Here is a 20,526-nt window from a genome sequence, read left to right on the forward strand (position 1 = left end):
TATATGTTATTGAAGCACCTCTCTAATGGTTATTCATGATTCGATTAATATCATGAATAACCCACAACCTCCAAAATAATTTTATTTTCGAAAAAGGGAATAGATTACCTATTTTTTCTTTTCAACACATCTACTATTTTGTTTAATTTATTTATTTAATTTTACACGATCCCTGCAAAAAAAATTCAATTTTGGAAAAGAAAATCATTTTTACAAAATTTCCAAATCTATCATTACAACCAAACAATGTTAGATAATTAAGATAGTTGAAAAAGTAAAATATTTATTTTATTGTACTTACTAATATTTGAGCGGGACTATAAATTCTTGAGTGTGTATAAATTCAGCAGTTGAGTTTTTTGCTGAATTAGGGTCATGCGTGAATGGCGAAGGTGAATGAGAAGCTAGTGAAAGTGCATGAGAAGGTCCAATGCCCTGTGATGAAGCAAGCTGTCGAAGAGAAGTCCGTTTCTACCCACCACATCGAGACTATCAACTAAAAATGTTAGAATAAAATAAATAAATTTAATACATAATGACAAACATGAAAAAATTTATCATATTTACTAACAGATTAGACAGTGCACAACAAATGGAGAGATGCCACCTGTAATAGCCTATAGGAAAAAATATAGTACATTTAATGAGATAGCATATAAATAACTAATTAAGTAATTAAGTTACGAGTTTTGTAAATTTGTATATTAAAACTAAATTTACTCATAAATAAAAATATTATGATATATGAAAATAGATCGTCATATTAAGATTACAAAACTTATTCATTGTCAAACATTAAACACTACAAAAAATTCACCATTTAGCAACAAAAATATTCTGTCGCTATTCCATCGATATAACCAAATAGCAACGGATTAGAGATGGAGTGTATACCATCACCTAATTGCCCATCGCTAACATACTTGCCGATGGATAATAAATATCCATCACTATTTATGGCGACGAAAATTAAATGTCCATCGCTAAATATAGTAACGGTAATTTAATTTTTGTCGATAATAGCCAAAGCAAAATGGAATCTCTATTCAACAATTAGCACCAGAAAAGTAAATTCTTTGTCGCTATTTGTGCCGGAAATGTAAACTTCTTTTGCTAATAATCGAAGTGGAATTATATTTCCATTCAGGGACGGAAAAGTAAATTCTGCGTTGATATTACTGATGGAAACCTAAACTTTCATCGCTAATAATCAAAGTGGAATGGAATTTCGGCTCAACAATTAGCTACGGAAAGTCAATCATCTATTGTTAATAGTGACAGAACAATAAATTTTGTTTGCTAATAGTGACAGAAAAGACAATTGTTGGATTGCGTAGAGCGACTAGAGGGGGGTGGATAGCCTATAATTTAAAATCAAATTTCTTTTGTTACTTACTTAGCAAAGACCCACTTAATTAACTAAAAATAAATAATAAAAGAATAAAGCAAGAGTCAGAGGGTAACTTGATTAAAACATAGATGATTGTTAATGCAAAGTAAGTAAAAGTGCTAAAAGAACTCCTTCAACAATGTCAGAGGTGAAGAAAACTCTTACAATAATTAAAAACTTAGAAAATGAAATACAGAAATGAGCACAAGGTGTGTGATCTTGTCCGAAAGAGGGCAAGTGGAAAGTTGGGATGTGGCAATCTCGCTAACCGGATGTAGACTCCTCACCACTCTGCAAAATAGACAACATCAGTGCCGAGCAAAGGAAAGGGTCCCTGGCGTTGACCCTCCGATGCTCAAATCAGTCACCGAAATGTGGAGGAGTGAAATAGTAGAATTATACGTAAACAGTAAATTACGCATACCTCCATCGGTGATAGACCCCCCCCCTTTATATAGAACTCTGGTGGACGACATGCACACTCCTCGATGCGTGAGCACGTTCTTTGATATGTTCGTGGCCATGTTCTCCAACATGTTCGTGAGCACGTGCTCCACTATGCCCTATGAAAGGATGTCGAGCGGATTAGCCGCTAGGCCAGGACTCCGCTGTGCCCACGATCAGATCTTGTTGCTTGGCCGAGCGGGGTAGTAGCTCGGCCGGGAGTCCTCAACTCTGTCCACTTTAATTGCTCTCGTGCCATATGTCTGTATAGTAACCTGTCTTCCTCCGTTTGGACAAACTATCCGGTCTTCCTTAGCGTCTTGATAATATGACTTGAGCGCCTTCCTATGATATTCTCCCGAGTCGGAAGGATTGTCTGCTCAGACATATCTCCCGTCGATCGAGACCTACCTGTCCCGACCGACCGTTACGTTTATCCTCCGTTCGACCCTTTGACACTTGGGCGTTGACCATCTTGATTTTGACCTCCACCCTAGTGGTTGACCCCGTACCAGGTGAGCCTCCTCTTATCACTGCATCAGTGTGTTTTGAACTCCTAACTCTAGGGTGTTATTTATATTGATCCGGCAGCAAGAATGGGGGACCCACCTTCTGAAGGGTCCCAGCCTAAGGACGGATGGAGGGCTGGCCAAGCGGGTGACGGTCCGAGCGGAGCCAGAGATAACCCAGCCATGGGCTTGGGTTTCCGACGCCAAGGCAGGAAGATCGAAGGGCCGAGCGGGAGTCCGCTCGGCTGGGACCGAAGAGCCGAGCAGGTGTTCCGTTCGGTCAAGATAAGGGCGAGGGTGCAAAGGTAGCCGAGCGGCCTATGCGCTCGGCTCGGGATATGGGATGTCAGCAGAGACTCGTCTGATGATTAGGCCGTACACAAGATCGCATGATGGAGGATCTCGCCGTCGCATCATGGAAAGGTGGATACAGTAACGGTATGGCCTTAGGGATGTCCTTCTGACAGACCCATACCTGGGCATGGTCGAAATCAGGTGGTTGCCTTGATTGGCGCGCCCAGTCTTCTTCGAGGGGTCTATATAAGGTCTCCATTTCTTCACCGGAGGCAAGTCTTCATCTTGAGGCCACCTTTTTGTTATTCTTCGCCTGACTTGAGCGTCGGAGGGCCGTCGCCGGGACACCCCTCCTGGCTCGGTTTTTGCTGCAGGTTCGCCGGAGCATTCGAGGATTCAGCAGGGAGCGCCACGTGCCCAGTGTCCGTTGACTCCTGGTTCGGACAGGATCAAATTGGCGTCGTCTGTGGGAACGCTCCTGTATCCGACTGGAAACAATGGATGAGGCTGGACGACAACACACGGTGGCGCTTTTGACGGAAGAACTCGAAGCTCTAGTTGAGATAAGGGCCGCCAAACTTGTGGAACAAAAACAGAAAGCAGCGGCCGAACGGCCGGAGCAACAAGCAACATCTGCGTCGGGTGACCGAGCGGAAGCACCTCCAGCCACCGTCGCATTCCATCGGGCCTTATTTCGCACCCCTGAAGCCGTACCGACTCGAAGAGATAGAGGATCTTCTTCCGACGAAATGCTTAGGCGAGACGACAGAAAGGGGAAAGCTCCCCGAGCGGACTCATCTCCCGAGGGGATTAATCGCCAATTCTCGGAGGCTATTCTACGAGACCCTCTGCCCAAGCACTACGTGCATCCGACGATCGGCGAGTACAATGGAACAACAGACCCAGATGATCATCTGGGTAAGTTCGATAACACAGCTACGCTCCATCAATATACAGATGGAGTAAAGTGCCGAGTCTTTCTTACCACTCTCTCGGGATCGGCTCAACGATGGTCTCGGAGGCTGCCGGATGGATCCATCACTAGCTTCAAGGACTTCCGAACGGCCTTCCTCCACCACTTCGTCAGCAGTCGCGTTATCAGAAGACAAGCGTCAGCTTGTTCGCCATCAAGCAAGAGCCGAGAGAATCGCTTCGAGCTTACATCCAGCGATTCAACCAAGTGGCGATGGATATTCCAACGGCCACGTCAGAGACGATGATGAATGCCTTCACGCAAGGCCTTGTGGATGAGGACTTCTTCCGGTCGCTTATCCGAAAGCCGCCCCGAGATTATGATCACATGCTACATCGGGCTAACGAATACATAAACGTGGAAGAAGCGCAAGCCGCCCGGAAAAAGGAATCTCCAACCGAGCGGGCACCTATGCATACCGAACGGAAATTGCACGCCGCTCAGCAGCCGCCTAGAGGACCAAAGGCCGAAGCAGTCCGCTCCCCTCGTGGGAAGTCCCAAGTTCAAGAAGTAGCTGCCGCTCGACCCAAGCCAAAGAAGAGATGGACCCCTATGTTCTGCTCCTTCCACCGGACGGATACGCACAACACGAAGGATTGTCGAAGTCTTCCCTTCGTGGCTAATCCCGTCCTAGGAATGCCGAACGACGGTCTCCTCCCAGCGACAGGAGACAAAAGACCCATGGAGTCGACCGGACCCGCCCCGAGAGGCGACATCAACATACGCCCGATCGACATCGTTCTCCAAGGCAGGAGAATCGCCGAGCGTCCAGAGAACGGTCCCGACCGTCCGCTCGGGAAGAGGAAAACAGAGGCAATGCTTCCCGAGGCGAGATCAATGTTATTGCTGATGGGCCAACCGGAGGAGACTCCAACCGAGCCAGAAAGGCGAGCGTCCGGCAACTCCAAATCCACGCAGTCGGTTGCAGCCAAGAGCGAGCATGTAGACCGGAGATTATTTTCGGGCCCGGGGACTTAGAAGGAGTTGAAGTGCCCTACGACGACGCTCTGCTCATTAAAGCGGTAATAGCAAATTACACTATTCATGGCATATTCGTTGACACAGGGAGCTCGGTCAACATCATGTTCAAGAAGGCGTTCGATCAGCTGCAAATTGATCGAGCCGAGTTGCTGCCCATGACGACCCCGCTCTACGGGTTTACGGGCAGCGAAGTTCAGCCGGTCGGACAGATCCGGCTGGCTACCTCGCTAGGAGAGGAGCCGCTCAGGAGGACAAGGACAACAAACTTCGTGGTGGTTGACTCTCCCTCGTCCTACAACGTCATTTTGGGACGACCGGCGCTCAGCGAATTCCGAGCGATCGTCTCAACCTTCCATCAGAAGATCAAGTTCCCCGTGGAAGACAAAGTGGGAGAAGTACGAGGAGACCAGCTAGCAGCTCAGCGATGTTACATCGAAATGGTCAGAGCAGAAGCTAATTCCGCTCGAAAGGCGCCCCGAATCGAGGTACACGCCATAACTGAGAAACCTCCTGCTTTAATTTATGAGGAAAACGAGGAGGTTCAGATCCATCCGACCCGATCGGAGGCTACGACTTTTATCGCCTCTGATCTGGAGGAGAAGCATAAGGAGGAACTGATCCAATGCCTCCAACGAAATCATGATGTCTTCGTCTGGTCGACACATGAGTTACCTGGAATTTCGCCGAGCCTAGCGCAGCATGAATTGCATGTCCGACCGGACGCTCGGCCAGTGAAGCAGAGAAAAAGGGATTTCAGTGTCGAGCAGAATGCCATCATCCGGGCGGAAGTAGAAAAACTTCTGGAGGCCGGCCACATACGCGAGGTGCAGTTCCCGAGCTGGCTGGCCAATGTAGCATTGGTCTCCAAGCCGGGCGGCAAGTGGAGAGTCTGCATCGACTTTTGGGACTTAAACAAAGCATGCCCCAAGGACTTCTATCCTCTGCCCCGGATAGATCAGCTGGTGGACTCTACGGCCGGCTGCGAATTAATCTGCATGCTTGACGCCTATCAAGGATATCATCAAGTGCCGCTCGCTCGGGAAGATCAAGAAAAAGTAAGCTTCGTAACGGCCGACGGCACATATTGCTATAATGTGATGCCGTTCGGATTGAAGAATGCCGGGGCCACCTATCAACGCTTGATGAACAAAGTGTTCAAGGAGCAGATCGGGCGTAATCTGGAAGTCTATGTGGACGACATTCTTATCAAGTCCGTCCGAACGGCCGATCTCTTCAAGGACATGGAAGAAACCTTCCGAACGCTGCGCAAATATGGAGTCAAGCTAAATCCCCTGAAGTGCCTGTTCGGGGCAAAAGGAGGCCGTTTTCTGGGGTACATAGTGACCGAGCGGGGAATCGAAGCAAATCCCAACAAGGTGAAAGCTCTACAAGACATGCCGCCTCCAAGAAATACGAGGGAAGTGCAGCGTTTGACCGGTCGGATAACGGCATTGTCCAGATTTATCTCCAAAACCGTCGACCGGAGCCTACCATTCTTCAAGATCCTGCGCAAGGCTACTAAGTTCCAGTGGGATGAAGAATGCGATCGAGCGTTCGAAGAATTGAAGACATATCTTAATTCTCTGCCTATACTTGCCAAGCCGATCGGGGGTGAGTCACTTTATATTTATCTGTCTTCAACTGAGCATGCTGTAGGCTCAGCACTTGTGAGGTCGAGCGGCGAAGAGCAGCCGGTGTATTTTCTAAGCAACATTTTAAAAGATGCTGAATCTCGTTACACCGGGCTCGAGAAGTTGGCCTTTGCTTTGGTTCTAGCCGCTCGGCGCCTTCGACCGTACTTCCTGGCGCATACTATCATCGTCAAGACAAATAGCCCGCTCGGCCGGGTGTTATTAAACCCAGAAGCATCCGGGCTGCTCATCAAATGGACGACGGAGTTAAGTGAATTTAACATCCAATACCAGCCCCGCTCGGCGATCAAAGCGCAATCCTTGGCCGATTTTGTAACCGAAGTGCAAAGGCCAGAGCCGGAAGTTATGTGGAGAATATATGTGGATGGGTCCTCCACTCGGCTCGGAAGTGGGATGGGAATACTTATCCGTTCGGCTGGATTATAAAGCAACAAACAATGAAGCAGAGTACGGGGCCCTCATAGCTGGCTTGCAGGCAGCTCGGCATGTGGGAGCCGGTCGGGTCACTCTTCACTCGGATTCGCAGTTAGCCGCTCAGCAGCTTTCTGGCACCTTTGAAATCAACAGCTCTCGGCTGAAACTCTACGCCGAAGCCTTCGAGAAGCTCAAGGCTGATTTTAAAGAAGTTATTGTACAGAAGATACCCAGAGCAGAAAATCAAGCAGCCGATGAGTTGGCCAGACTAGCAAGTTCTATAACGCCGGTCGTTATCCCGAAGTCAATTGAAAAAGTACTGCTGGTGGCGCACGTCGACCGGATGCAAGGCCTCACGTTTCCAAGCGACTGGAGGACACCTATTATAGAATTTCTCCGTTCGGGCACCACACCCTCCGATGAATATGCAGCCCAGCTCCTCAGAAGAAGAGTCGGTCGGTTTACACTCATCGGAGATCAGCTTTACAAGAAAGCTTTCTCGCGCCCGTTACTGAAATGTGTAAGCTCGGAGGACTCAGCTTACATCCTCTAGGAAGTACATCAAGGATCATGCGGGCGGGCGCTCGTTGGCCAAGAAGATCCTCTTGGCCGGATACTTTTGGCCAACTTTACAAACAGATGCCGCTCGGACAGTATCTACCTGCCTTTCATGTCAGAAGTATCACAACTTCTCCCACCGACCGGCCGAAGAAATGAAGGCATCAACTATTTCGTGTCCGTTCGACCAATGGGGAATGGATATTGTGGGCCCATTTCCGATGGCGACCGGGCAGAGGAAATTTTTGCTGGTGGCGGTCGATTATTTTTCCAAGTGGGTGGAGGCCGAGCCGCTGGCCAGGATCACCGAACAGATGGTCAAAAAATTCATCTGGCAACACATCATCTGTAGGTTCGGTATCCCTCGCCGATTGGTTTCAGACAATGGACGACAATTCACAGGGAAAGTGCTAGAAGATTGGTGCAAAAGCTACGGCATCGAGCAACACTTCACGTCCGTGGCTTATCCCCAAAGCAACGGTCAAGCCGAAGTAGCCAATCGGGAAATCCTTCGGATTCTGCGCGCTCGGCTCGACCATCTCGGAGGAAGCTGGCCAGATGAGGTGCCGGGCGTCTTGTGGGCCCTCCGAACGGCTCCAAAAGAAGGAACGGGCGCCACGCCCTTCCATCTGGTGTACGGAGGCGAGGCGGTCATTCCGGTCGAAGTCGGTGTCGAGTTCGTCCGGATCTAATGTTACGATGAAGGCAACGCCGAGCAGAGGAACATGGAGCTGGATTTGGTTGACGAAGAGCGAGCCAAGGCATCCGTTCGGCTTATGGCATACCGGCAACGGATGATGCAAAACTACAACCGGCGCGTCATTCCCAGATCATTCCAGGTGGGCGATCTTGTCTGGAAGAAAGTCAAGCCGGTCGGCGATGTCGGCAAGCTGGAAGCTCCGTGGGCGGGTCCCTTCAGAATCAGCGAAAAGCTCCGCTCGGGCGCGTATTATTTGGAGGACGAGGGCGGTCGGCAGCTAGATAGGCCGTGGAGCGCGAACCACCTCCAGCCTTACCGGGCGGGGTGAAAGGTGCGCCAATGCAAATAATCCTGTGTACTTTTCTCGACTGTATACTTGAAATGCAGAAATGAAAAATCGGAGAAACAAATACAAGGCATCGTCAACGAAACGAAGGCCAAGGCCGCTCGGCCTGGTAAGGAGTTAGCCTCGAAAAGCCGTCTAGCCCAGACGTTAAACCGTAGAGCCGCGCCGACCGGCCATAAATATCCGCGCCGTCGAGCTCCGACGTTAAATATCGAGAGACGAGCCGGCGTCTATAAACCCTCCGAGCGGAGAGCCGTCTAGCCCAGATGTTAAACCGTAGAGCCGCGCCGATCGGCTATAAATATCCGCGCCGTCGAGCTCCGACGTTAAATATCGAGAGACGAGCCGGCGTCTATAAACCCTCCGAGCGGAGAGCCGTCTAGCCCAGACGTTAAACCGTAGAGCCGCGCCGACCGGCTATAAATATCCGCGCCGTCGAGCTCCGACGTTAAATATCAAGACGGTAGCGCGCGTCTATAAACCCTCCGAGCGGAGAGCCGTCTAGCCCAGACGTTAAACCGTAGAGCCGCGCCGACCGGCTATAAATATCCGCGCCGTCGAGCTCCGACGTTAAATATCGAGAGACGAGCCGGCGTCTATAAACCCTCCGAGCGGAGAGCCGTCTAGCCCAGACGTTAAACCGTAGAGCCGCGCCGACCGGCTATAAATATCCGCGCCGTCGAGCTCTGACGTTAAATATCGAGAAACGAGCCGGCGTCTATAAACCCTCCGAGCGGAGAGCCGTCTAGCCCAGACGTTAAACCGTAGAGCCGCGCCGACCGGCTATAAATATCCGCGCCGTCGAGCTCCGACGTTAAAAATCAAGTCGGTCCGGCGACTATAAATACCCCGAGCGGACGAACGAATATCAGAGTAAGAAACCGCGGAAACTACAAATATTAAAACATTCAGGCCCGATTGGGGGTTGGTCCTTCGATACTCGGCGTTTGTTGACTTCACGCAGGCAAGATACGTGCAGAGCGAGTAGGCCTCCCCGCTCGGACTTTATGCAATGGGCCAAGCCGATCGGACGCGTGAGGGAGAACGCTTAAGAGCATGACTGACTCTAAGCATCAACATTAAGCAAACAGAAGAATATTATGGATAATGAGTAGGAAGACAAGCAAAGGGGCATCGTTTCATTAGAAGAAAAATTATGCCAAACGACACGTACAAAAATTTTACATCCGCCGAGCGGATGAAATACAGAAAGTACTTGAAATAACCCGCATCACTCCGGATCCTCAAAATTAAAAAAGGCGTCCGGGATGTCGTCAATCATGGCCTCCAGTTCAGGAGGGGGAATGCTCAGGTCAGCAGGAAGGTGCCCCCCCTTCTTAAAGTACGCCGTGGTGACCTTGACCACCTCAATGAAGGTTGAGGAGACGTTGCCACCGAACTTTTCGCCAAAGTGCTCCGAGCGGAGGTATTCCTGGCGAGCTGCTGCTAGGCGACTCGGCTCTCCCTCCTTATATTTTTTGAGTGCCGCTCGGGAAGCGGTTAAGGTATCTTGGACTGCCTTCAAGTCCACCTCGGCCTTTGTGCGTTCTGCCGAACGGTCCTCCCGCTCGGCGTTCAGCTGGGCGTTAAGATCCTTGGATTGCTGATCTAGGGCCCGGACTTCAACCTTCATCTTATCCAGATCCGCGATCGCCCGCTGCTTCCGGCTATTGGCGCGCTTCACATCTGCGCCGCGCTTCTTCACCAAGGCTTCGAGTCGAGCCACCTCTGTAGCCAGGTCGGCGACTTTCTTCTGCTCAGACTTGAGAGCCTGCTTTTCTTTCTCGGCCGAGGGACCTCCCGACACTTGGAGTTTTTCCAGGAGATTCTCCAGCTCGGCTAGCCTATGGCTAGTGGCGATTTGCTCAGCCCAACGCTGTGAGGGAAATAATAACATCATAAGTCAAACGGTAGCATGGTACAGGAAGAAAAATGAACGTACCTGAGTGGCCTGCTGCATGTTGTTATCGCCGAGCTGCTTGGGCGTCATGAGGGCCACCTGAATTTGGGCGTCCTCGAAGAGCTTGGCGAGCGGACCCGTCAGGGTTATTTCATGAACGGGGCTTGATGGTCGATCGGTAGACAATAAATATTCCTCTGACGGGAATCGGAGAGTTGTCTTGATGGTCGGGTGGCCGGCCGGCACTTCCTCAGCCGCAGTCGCCTGGCCTGAGGACTCCCCTATGGTGGAAGTCTCGCCCAACCGTCGTAAGCGACGACGAGTCCGTGGAGGAGAGCCAGCGGACTGTGCGGTGGGCGAGGCCACAGGGGTTCCGATCTGCGACGGGGTACGATCAGGCGAAGTGGGCTCGAGCGGCGCCGGTGATTCGCCTTCTTGGGTCGGCGGAAGGCCGGAGTCTCTTCGACGTTTCCGCCGAACTCCCATTGATGATTCCCCGACCGGGGGGACTCCCAGCTCGGTTGGAGCAGAGGAAACAGGATCCGCCTCAACCTCCGTTGAAGCGGATTGGGGAGCTTCTGTTTCCGGGGCGGACTGTGTCCCCCCTCTCCTACATCCGCCGGGCGGCTAGGGATAAGACCCCGCTCGGCGAGTTCCTTTTTTGTGGCGGCCTCAATCTCCACGGCCTTCAACTTCAGATGATCAGTAGCCTTGGAGCGCCACATGACTTCAGCTGTAGGGAAAGAAATTAAAATCAGTTAGATAAAAAAGGCGCAGGGAGTGAAAAATCCTTACCCATGCGGTAGGGAAGATTGGCCCGAACGGGAGACAATCCAAAAATGTACAGCACCCCCTTGAGAAGCAACTGGTCGATTTTGTATCGTTGGCCGGACAACCAGTTTGCCGCGTGAAGGTAAGCTGGATTGCTTCTAAATTTGCCGAGCTCCGACTGGGTCGGCACAGCGGTCTGCAACTTGGTTTTGAATGCTGGCCGCTCGGGAAGTCGCAGGTAGAAGAAGAACTCCTTCCAATGCTTGTTGGAGGTCGGCATGTTTAGGGGTGTAAATGAGCCAAGCCGCTCGTGAGCTATTCGAAGCTCGATTCGATAAAAGCTCGTTTGAGCTCGTTTAATGAGGCTCGTTAAGATAAACAAACCAAACTCAAGCTTCACAATATTCGGCTCGTTAGCTCGTGAACATGTTCGTTAAGCTCATAAATCAACTTTTAAATAAAAAAAATAATGGTTTTGATATTGAATTTATAGATTTTACACTCTATTTATGAAAAACATAGACAAATATATTAAATTTATTTATTAGAATAAAATTATAAATTTTAACAAGAATATTATAATTTTTTTAAAATATATAATTTAGTTTTTAATGAATATTTAAATTTATAATTTATATTTATTAAGCTCGTTTAGGCTCGATAAAAGCTCGAATAAGCTCGTGAGCCATGAATATATTCGTTAAATAAAGCTCGAGCTCGGCTCGATTATAAACGAGCCAAACTCAAACATCCAAGAGTTCGGCTCGGCTCGGCTCGATTACATCCCTAGGCATGTTATCAAAAAATTTGAAGCCTATTCTACTTTGGAAGATAAAAGTACCCAACTCAGATTGTTTGGGGTAAAAGAAGAAGTGGAATATTTTGGGGTCGAGTGGGATGCTGTGCAGCCTAAAAAGGACGACCACCCCGTTCAGCAGCCTAAAAGAATTCGGCACAAGCTGTCCGAGCGGGATTCGGAAATAATTACAAACTTCCAAAATAAATCGATGGGTGGGAAACCTAAGGCCGCCCTGGAATTGGTCCATAAAGAAACAAATGGTACCGATCGGCGGGTTATGGGGCCGATCGGCCGGGCCGGCTATAATTATCTCATGGTCATCTGGGATCCCGTACGTCCGAACAAGACGCCGAGCGCCCTCTTCATCAAACCGACTCTCCATGGTCGCATACCATGGGCCGTGAACGTTGGTGGCGGGTTCGGAGGAGCTTACCATCTCGGAGAGGCGAAAGAATAGCAAGAAATCGAAGGAAGGGGAACGAAAAGGGCGAAATGAGCAGAGAAGACCTAGTAAGTGAAGGAAGAAGACTCATTGGGAAGGAAACGGGCGGAAAGAATCACCGATGAGATGATCGTCGCCTAAAAATAGACACTGGATCGCCGGAGGCCGCAGCAACAGAACGAAACAGAAAGACAAAGCGCGAGCAAGTGGCCGGCCAAAAAAGGGGACGGAGGCTTTATACGGCCGAGGTCGGTCAGCCTCCGCCGTCCGATCTAGGTCACGAGAAACGAGGACGCCATCGGGCCGTCCATTTCAAACGGGGGCGTCCCATCGTAAGTGACGCCGCCGCCACATAATGGTCGACACGTGGCGCCCTGTCACCGAGCGCAATTAATGCGCCCATACCACGCACGCTTCGCCTTAATGAAAAAGATTGCAAAATTTCCGAGAAGATTTAGACAAGCGAACATCCAGGTTGAACGCTAAGGCATCCAAAACTAAGAGCCGAGCGGCTGAATGTGACATAAGTGCCGAATGGCTCAAGGGATATTACAAGCGACGGTAAGGCGACGACCGCTCCGTTCGGACACATAGTCCAGTCAGTCGGACTCACCGCCTCCTTCGACTGGACTTGAAGGAGAGGCAAGTGATCCGGCAGCAAGAATGAGGGACCCACCTTCTGAAGGGTCCCAGCCTAAGGACGGATGGAGGGCTGGCCAAGCGGGTGACGGTCCGAGCGGAGCCAGAGATAACCCAGCCATGGGCTTGGGTTTCCGACGCCAAGGCAGGAAGATCGAAGGGCCGAGCGGGAGTCCGCTCGGCTGGGACCGAAGAGCCGAGCAGGTGTTCCGTTCGGTCAAGATAAGGGCAAGGGTGCAAAGGTAGCCGAGCGGCCTATGCGCTCGGCTCGGGATATGGGATGTCAGCAGAGACTCGTCTGATGATTAGGCCGTACACAAGATCGCATGATGGAGGATCTCGCCGTCGCATCATGGAAAGGTGGATACAGTAACGGTATGACCTTAGGGATGTCCTTCTGACAGACCCATACCTGGGCATGGTCGAAATCAGGTGGTTGCCTTGATTGGCACGCCCAGTCTTCTTCGAGGGGTCTATATAAGGTCTTCATTTCTTCACCGGAGGCAAGTCTTCATCTTGAGGCCACCTTTTTGTTATTCCTCGCCTGACTTGAGCGTCGGAGGGCCGTCGCCGGGACACCCCTCTTGGCTCGGTTTTTGCTGCAGGTTCGCCGGAGCATTCGAGGATTCAGCAGGGAGCGCCACGTGCCCAATGTCCGTTGACTCCTGGTTCGGACAGGATCATATATCATTCTGGAAAAAGTGACCATTTGTTGATTCGACATTGGAGGTGTCTCCAAAGCCATCCAGGGTACCTCCTAGTGGATAAAATGTTATCCTCCTCACAATGGTAGCCTAGCGACTACGGTTCATTAGAGGCATCTTCGATTAACTAGAGGCGCCTTAGCTACTGTTTATACGAGGCACATCCAGTCCATCAGAGGCACCTCCAGTCACCTCCAGTCCTTTTTTAGGCAGAACTCTGCTGGATTGGAGGTGCCTTGAACACTATTCATTCTAATGGTCAATCTCAGTGTTGAGGATTCTTTTCATCGCACTCACTTGGGTGATGCTCCGGTCATTCGAAGTTGAGCTCACTTAAACCCAATTCTAACTTTCTCCTTGAGAAGGCTTCCTCTCCAGCTTCTCGTCCCTCAAACGCTCCATGCGTGTCCTTTTTGTCCACCAGTGTACTCTTCTGTAACTCCTTATCCCTCGGATGCACTAAGCCTATCAACTTGCTTTCCGTGTCATCCATCTCTCACTTACTGCATCTTGCGCTCAACTTCTTGTGTTCCTAAATCTCTGTACACTTAAATACAAGACATCAAATCTAGAGGACTTAACTGACTCGGTTGATCATATTAAAACTAATCTAGGGCACTTATAAATTATTCGTCGTTATTAGCGATGGAAATGTCAATTTTCCATCGCTAATATTCCATAAAAAAATAAATATGTCTAAAATTAGTTGAGGGACCTATAGAGTTTGGAATGATATGAAATTTGTTCCTATATGTTCATATAAATCCCTTAATTATATATTTGGCCTCAAATATAAATTTTACTCAATATATTGAGATCATTGATATTTTGAACATTATATTTTTTAGATATATTTGTATTAAAAAAATCACTAATATTAATATATTTGGTCAAATTGATGTTTAAGGGTATTTATATAATAAAAAGATTTATACGAATATATAGAAACTGGTTTAATGTCATTCCAAACTCTCTAGGTCACTCAAGTGATTTCGAAAACATTTATTTTTTTCAATTCTGCGAAGAATCCATGGATTTGTCGCAGACTTGAAATAAATAAATAAGTATATTCAAAATCTGTTGAGGGACCTAGAGAGCTAAAAATGACATGAAAACAGTTTATATGTATTCATATAAATCTCCTGATTATATAAATACCCTTAAACATTAATTTGACTTAATATATTGAGATCAATGATTTTTTTTTAAACATAGATTAGATTTTTTTGATATATTCGTGTTTAAAAATCATTAATCTCAATACATTCGAGACCTAGAGAGCTCGAAGAATATGAAACTAGTTCTTATATATTTATCTAACTCTCCTTATTATATAAATACTCTCAAATATCAATTTGACCCAACATATTAAGAGAAGTGATTTTTTAACATCAAAATAACTAAACCATGTTCAATCAATAACTCTTTTTAGTATTTTTTATAAAATCATCAGTCAATTAAAGCTCATTTAATTGTCTTAGCTATAAAAAAAAATATATTATGTCAAATTTATGTTTAAGGGTATGGATATAATCAGGAGAACTAAGCAAACATATATCAACTAATCCTAGGATTCATCACACACTGAATAAAAATAAATAAATAATTGTGACTAAAACTGCCAGATAGACATAGAAACTCGGAATGATATGAAACCAATTTCTATGTGTTCATATATTTTTCATGATTATATAAATCCTCTCAAATATCAATTTAAAATAATACATTGAGATCAATATTTGTTTTAACACAAATATGTCTTAAAAATCTAATTCGTATTAAAAAGTCATCGATCTTAATATATATTTTTAAATTAATATTTGAGGACATTTATATAATGAATAGATTTATACAAATACATAGGAACTTGTTTAATATTATTCTGAGCTCTTTATATCCTTCAATCGATTTTAGACACATTTATTTATTTATTACAATTTTGTGATGAATCCATGGATTCCTCGCATAATTGGCGACAAATTCATAGATTTGTCTTAGAAATGGTGACGAACCCTAGGATTCTTCGTAGGTTGAATAAAAAAATTAAATGTGACTAAAACTAGTTTCAGACACATATATTTTTATTTATTTTTCAATTCTGCAACGGATCCATTAATTCATCGGATAATTGGTTGCTTGAATTCCTATATTTTTCGAAGCCTTTGCGACGAATTAGTTTACAACGAATATCATTTTCATTGCAAAATTGACAATAAATATCAATTTTCTAAAAAATTTACAATGGATATAATTTTCGTTGCACATTACGTGACAAATAAATTTTTTTTTGAATTTCAAATTCTGCAACGAATATCTAAATTCGTCACTAAAATGGAACAAATTTTATGATAAAATATTATTTGTTGCTAATTGGCGATGAAACTTGTTCGTTGCTAATTAACAAGGATTTCTTGTTTCGTCATAAAATTTGTTACAGATTTGGGATAAAAAAATTTCACCCGTAAATCAAAGTTATTTTGTAGTGTCGATCATTGTCATTACCAGCATCACAAGTAAGAGCAGGAATCCTCTGATCCGCTTTTAGTAGACCAAGGCCTGGTCCACTATCGTGATTGGAGAAATTCAATGGTCCCCACTTGCTAAACAGTTGGGGATCATTGAATCCCTCCAATTACTACCCCTGATCCAAGGGCAAACCAAGGCAAACGGGACCAGAGGATCTTGCCTGTACAAGTAATTCTAACTCTACAAATGTAAGATGCCTTCATGAGATTCGAATCCTTATTATCTAAAGAGGCCGTTTCCTTGCTTATTATTGCACCATAGTTTTAGAGTATCTTCTTTAGTTTCGATTATAAATGTCTTTATTTTTATTATTATTATTATTATTATTATTTTAAATGACATCCACGTCAGTTTATACGGATTAATTTTGTGATGATCGATTTAACTTTATAGAAGTTTTCTATCCGATTAGGATAAATTAAAAAATATTTACAACAGATTATTCATCAACTCAATATTTTTAGACAATTATCTATTAAAAAAATTCATTAATTAATTTATAGAAGTTAACTCTCTATTATGAAATATCTAAAAATTTGAAAAGCTGCCCCCGCTCAACTTTTTTGCCGAGACAATAAAGTGTCCATTTGCTTTTAAATGAATAAAGTTTTAAATGAACCAAACAAATTTAGTAATAATTTATTTATTAACAGTTTCTTAAACTAAATGAATAATATTAAATGCATGCAAGCGTGTTTATCTAGTTGGCATTTGTGAACGTAAATTGTAAATTATTTATAAATAATGTTTATAAATAAAAATTATGGACCATATTTATTAATAAGTTTTTTTATTAAATTTATAAATAAAATAAAAAGGCTTCTCATTTCTCAAGATAGTTAATAAGTTTTGTAATATTAAATTTACTATTCAATTAAATAAATTTAAAAATATAAAAATTTTAAATAATCAAATTAAGTTTAAATTCAAAGTTTAATGACATTAATTTAAACAAATGGAACTCAAGTCAAATTTAAATCATCTCAAATTCAGAAAAAAATTAAATAATTATTTCCGATAAATTTTAGTAGTATTTTGAAAAAAGAATATAAGCCGGGTTCGGTTTTAAATATATGATGTCGGGTTCGGTTCATGTTTGCGGAACCGACCCGCTTGGCAGCTAGTGGTTTATTATCTCCAATTTCCGTATCGTTATCTCCAACTTCGCCCTTTCGCCGGCGCGATCGGAATCGCTTTCGGAATCGAAGCAAACCGAAGCGGAGCTGAGGAAGCGATGTATAATCCTTCGAGAGGAGGTGTTCGAGGCGGTCGAGATCGTAAGCTTCTTCTTCTTTCTTCCTCCCTTGTTTGGGTTCTATTCTATGTATGCGTCGGCTCATATCATTCTGTCAGAAAAATCTTTCAATTTTCACGCGGATCTTTGCGTATAAAGGGAGATTTATGTAGACCTTGCTCTTTGGACGGTGTATTATAAAATTATGTTTGTTTTTTTTTCTTCGTTTCATTTCTTTCTCTGTATTCATAACCAGCATTAGGGTTTATAATTAATGCTGCATGCGATATCCCGATCTCCATGGGAGGAATTCCCATAAAATATCGTAAAATTTTAGCGTGTGAAGTTTTTTTTTTCCCTCTGTAATATTGTTATTTTAGTGCATGGATGATGGATATTTCACGTGTTTGAGGGCTAGGGAGTGTTTCTGATGAGCGGGAGGCAATACCCTGTTCCAGATATTTTAAGGACATTGAATGTCTTTATTCGTGTGGCTAGAACAACTAGTATTATGTGGTATGTCGTTATCGGATTGTTTTGATCAGTTTTGGCTTATCTAATTGCACTCTGGAAGTTAAAATATGCCGACGAATTGATTTTTGTGGTCTGGTGAGTTGTTATGTGATTGCTTTGACCATCTTTGGAATATCTAATCCTACTCTGATGCTAACAGATAGATTCCTGTGGCTAATGCTGATACATCAGTAATAATGCCTTTTTCTTTGACCATGCAGTCACATTGATTGAATTGGATGGCTTATTGATTGATGGCAAACTCTAAATCTAATGCATACCTAAAAAATTCTTTGCTGGGAATTCTATGTACCTCAGGGACATAGATTACATATATACTTCGAGAGCTACACCTGTAGATATGAAATTGCCACTTTCTAGTTGTTATTTTTCAAATGATGAAAATTTAGTTTGAGATATAGATCCTCTCATCTTGAAATATGTTAAGTTCAAAGCAATTTAATGTCTATCTTCCTTGACAAATGAATTATTTTGTGGAAAAATAGCACGGAATAGGGCTGCTTTTGTCCATTTCTGGCTCCATGCAAATTAATTCATTGTTCTGTTTCTAATTTATCAGCTTTGATGACTTGTCTTTGGAGGTATTTTTATTTCCTTCCATCTTTGCTAAATAGATGGCTCACACAGTATCCTGTCATTTTTTAGAATTCAAATGGGATGATGTGAAGGTTGATAAACATCGAGAGAATTATCTTGGTCATAGCATTAATGCTCCTGTTGGCCGATGGCAAAAAGGTACTCTTCCTAGACTTCTATTTTATGCTTTAATTTTGTATAGGTAGTGGATTTTCTTGGTACTTTTCTGTATGATGTTTTTTTTCTCTCTCGTTGTTTAGCAATATTTTTTACATAAAAGCAACAGAGCTTAGTTTTCCAAAATTTGCTATACATATTATTGGGCCTATTCTTATAAACTGTTGGGTATAAAGAGATAGATAGTTTGATATGTCGTATCCTTACGCTGTACATCACGTGAGCACCTCAAATTTTTGTTCGTTTTGATATTTTTTTGTATATTTAATACTATAACCCAATCCTTAAATCCTAAAGGCAAAATCTGATTGGCACAACCGGAGTACATTTTAATATTTTATTTTATTTTTAATTTTTTTTTTGCTTGCAGGTATGCCTTTTGCTTTTAGGGTTCAGGAGTTGAGTTATAGTATTAAATAAAAAAATTTTTAAATCGGTTTTCTTTAGGTATGCACGGGGTGTGTGGCATAAGGTACTTAGCACATCAAAACTCTATGCGCACACACACATTTTTCCCTTGAACTGGAGAAAATTTACAGGTGAGCAGGGGGCCTGTGGGAAGTGGTAGGCAGAGGGGAGGAAGTCACAGATGCTATTGAACAGAGAGCAAAAGTGGTGGTGGGTGGGTGGCTCTAGAGTATGATCGATGGAAGGGGGTTCACTGACGAGTATGGTAAAATGATTTTGTTTTCCCTCCAAATGACCACATTTTCCATTGAACTTAGGAAATATTTCCGATGATCATGATTTTACAACGTGCCAAATGCTGGAAAAACACTAGTAAATATTTTCCACAAAACAAATAGATCTTTGGTGCCCTTTGGTTCTTTGAATTACCTTTTTGGAGGCAGAATTTCATCTGTTACCCTACTGTATTATAACATTGATCTTTTTTTTTCTTCTTGCAATCCTCTCTCTGCAACATAAAAAAGGTTATATGTTTGCTCTTTATTAATTTTATTTTACCATTTATCAGGGAAAGATCTGTTCTGGTATACTCGAGACAAGCAATCTCCCAGCTCAGAGATGGATTCCATTAGAGAGGAAATCAAAAGGATCAAAGAAGATGAAGAACAGGCTATGCGAGAAGTGCTTGGCTTGGCTCCTAAGCGCGCCAGTCGGCCTCAAGGCAATCGGCTGGATAAACATGAATACACAGAGCTTGTAAAGAGAGGGTCTACCGCTGACGACCTGGGTGCTCAGCATGCCGAAGCAATTATGGTTCAAGGGCTTGGCTTGTACAAGTAAGATCACTATCACACTAATCTCAGCAGCTATATTATTGATTTCATTGCTCTAGGATCTTGAGACTGTTAAATCACAACACTTAGTTTGAGCTAAAACATTCGTGCTGTGGGCTGCAGGGCACCTCGCAATCAACCGGAGTCTAGCACTCTTCAACGAACCTTTAACGAAAGCGACGAAGATCAGTCGATGGACACATGCAGAAAAAGGAGGCGGCGGGAAGAAAGGGATGAGAGGAGACACCGCAGTAGTAATGATGAACCAAGACACGAAGAGGGAAAGGACAGAGAAGGTAATCATCGAAAGCATCACGAGAAGAAACGGTCTAATGATTCGGATGACAAGCGAATACACCAGAGCAGGCATAAAGGCAAGAGCAGGCATGATTCTGATTGATTCATGGCTTGTCATGGCCAGTGACGATAAATTCTGTATCTATGTTTTCACCTAGAATTAACTGCACTTTGTTTGAAACAAGCTAACGGTTAATCTCAAAAGCCAACACATCCGTTGGTCGTTGGCAGTAGCTATCGCCTACGAAAGATATCGCAGTTCTTTCTAACATCATTTATTAGATACTGAAATATCCTGGCATTAAATAATATTTATTAGATAAGAAATAATATTCTTCAGTTTTTTTTAATCGAAGAAGCCTTTTATTTATTAGATATTTTTATCGGTTAAAAAAAAAAAAATCTTCGATTCGGTATTTATGGAG

The 20,526-nt window shown here is 44.5% G+C and overlaps 1 protein-coding gene across 1 annotated transcript; it reads left to right on the forward strand.

The window, feature by feature from the left end:
• The first annotated feature begins 17,163 nt into the window (after nt 1–17,163).
• LOC121977156 (multiple myeloma tumor-associated protein 2 homolog) lies at nt 17,164–20,334 on the forward strand. The gene is made up of 4 exons (XM_042529714.1): nt 17,164–17,319; nt 18,456–18,545; nt 19,540–19,807; nt 19,928–20,334. The coding sequence occupies exons 1-4, from the start codon at nt 17,277–17,279 to the stop codon at nt 20,202–20,204; spliced, it is 678 nt and encodes a 225-aa protein (XP_042385648.1). The 5' UTR covers nt 17,164–17,276; the 3' UTR covers nt 20,205–20,334.
• Nucleotides 20,335–20,526: the final 192 nt, after the last annotated feature.

The sequence above is a fragment of the Zingiber officinale genome, chromosome 4B (genome assembly GCF_018446385.1).
Source record: "Zingiber officinale cultivar Zhangliang chromosome 4B, Zo_v1.1, whole genome shotgun sequence".
NCBI lineage: Eukaryota > Viridiplantae > Streptophyta > Magnoliopsida > Zingiberales > Zingiberaceae > Zingiber > Zingiber officinale.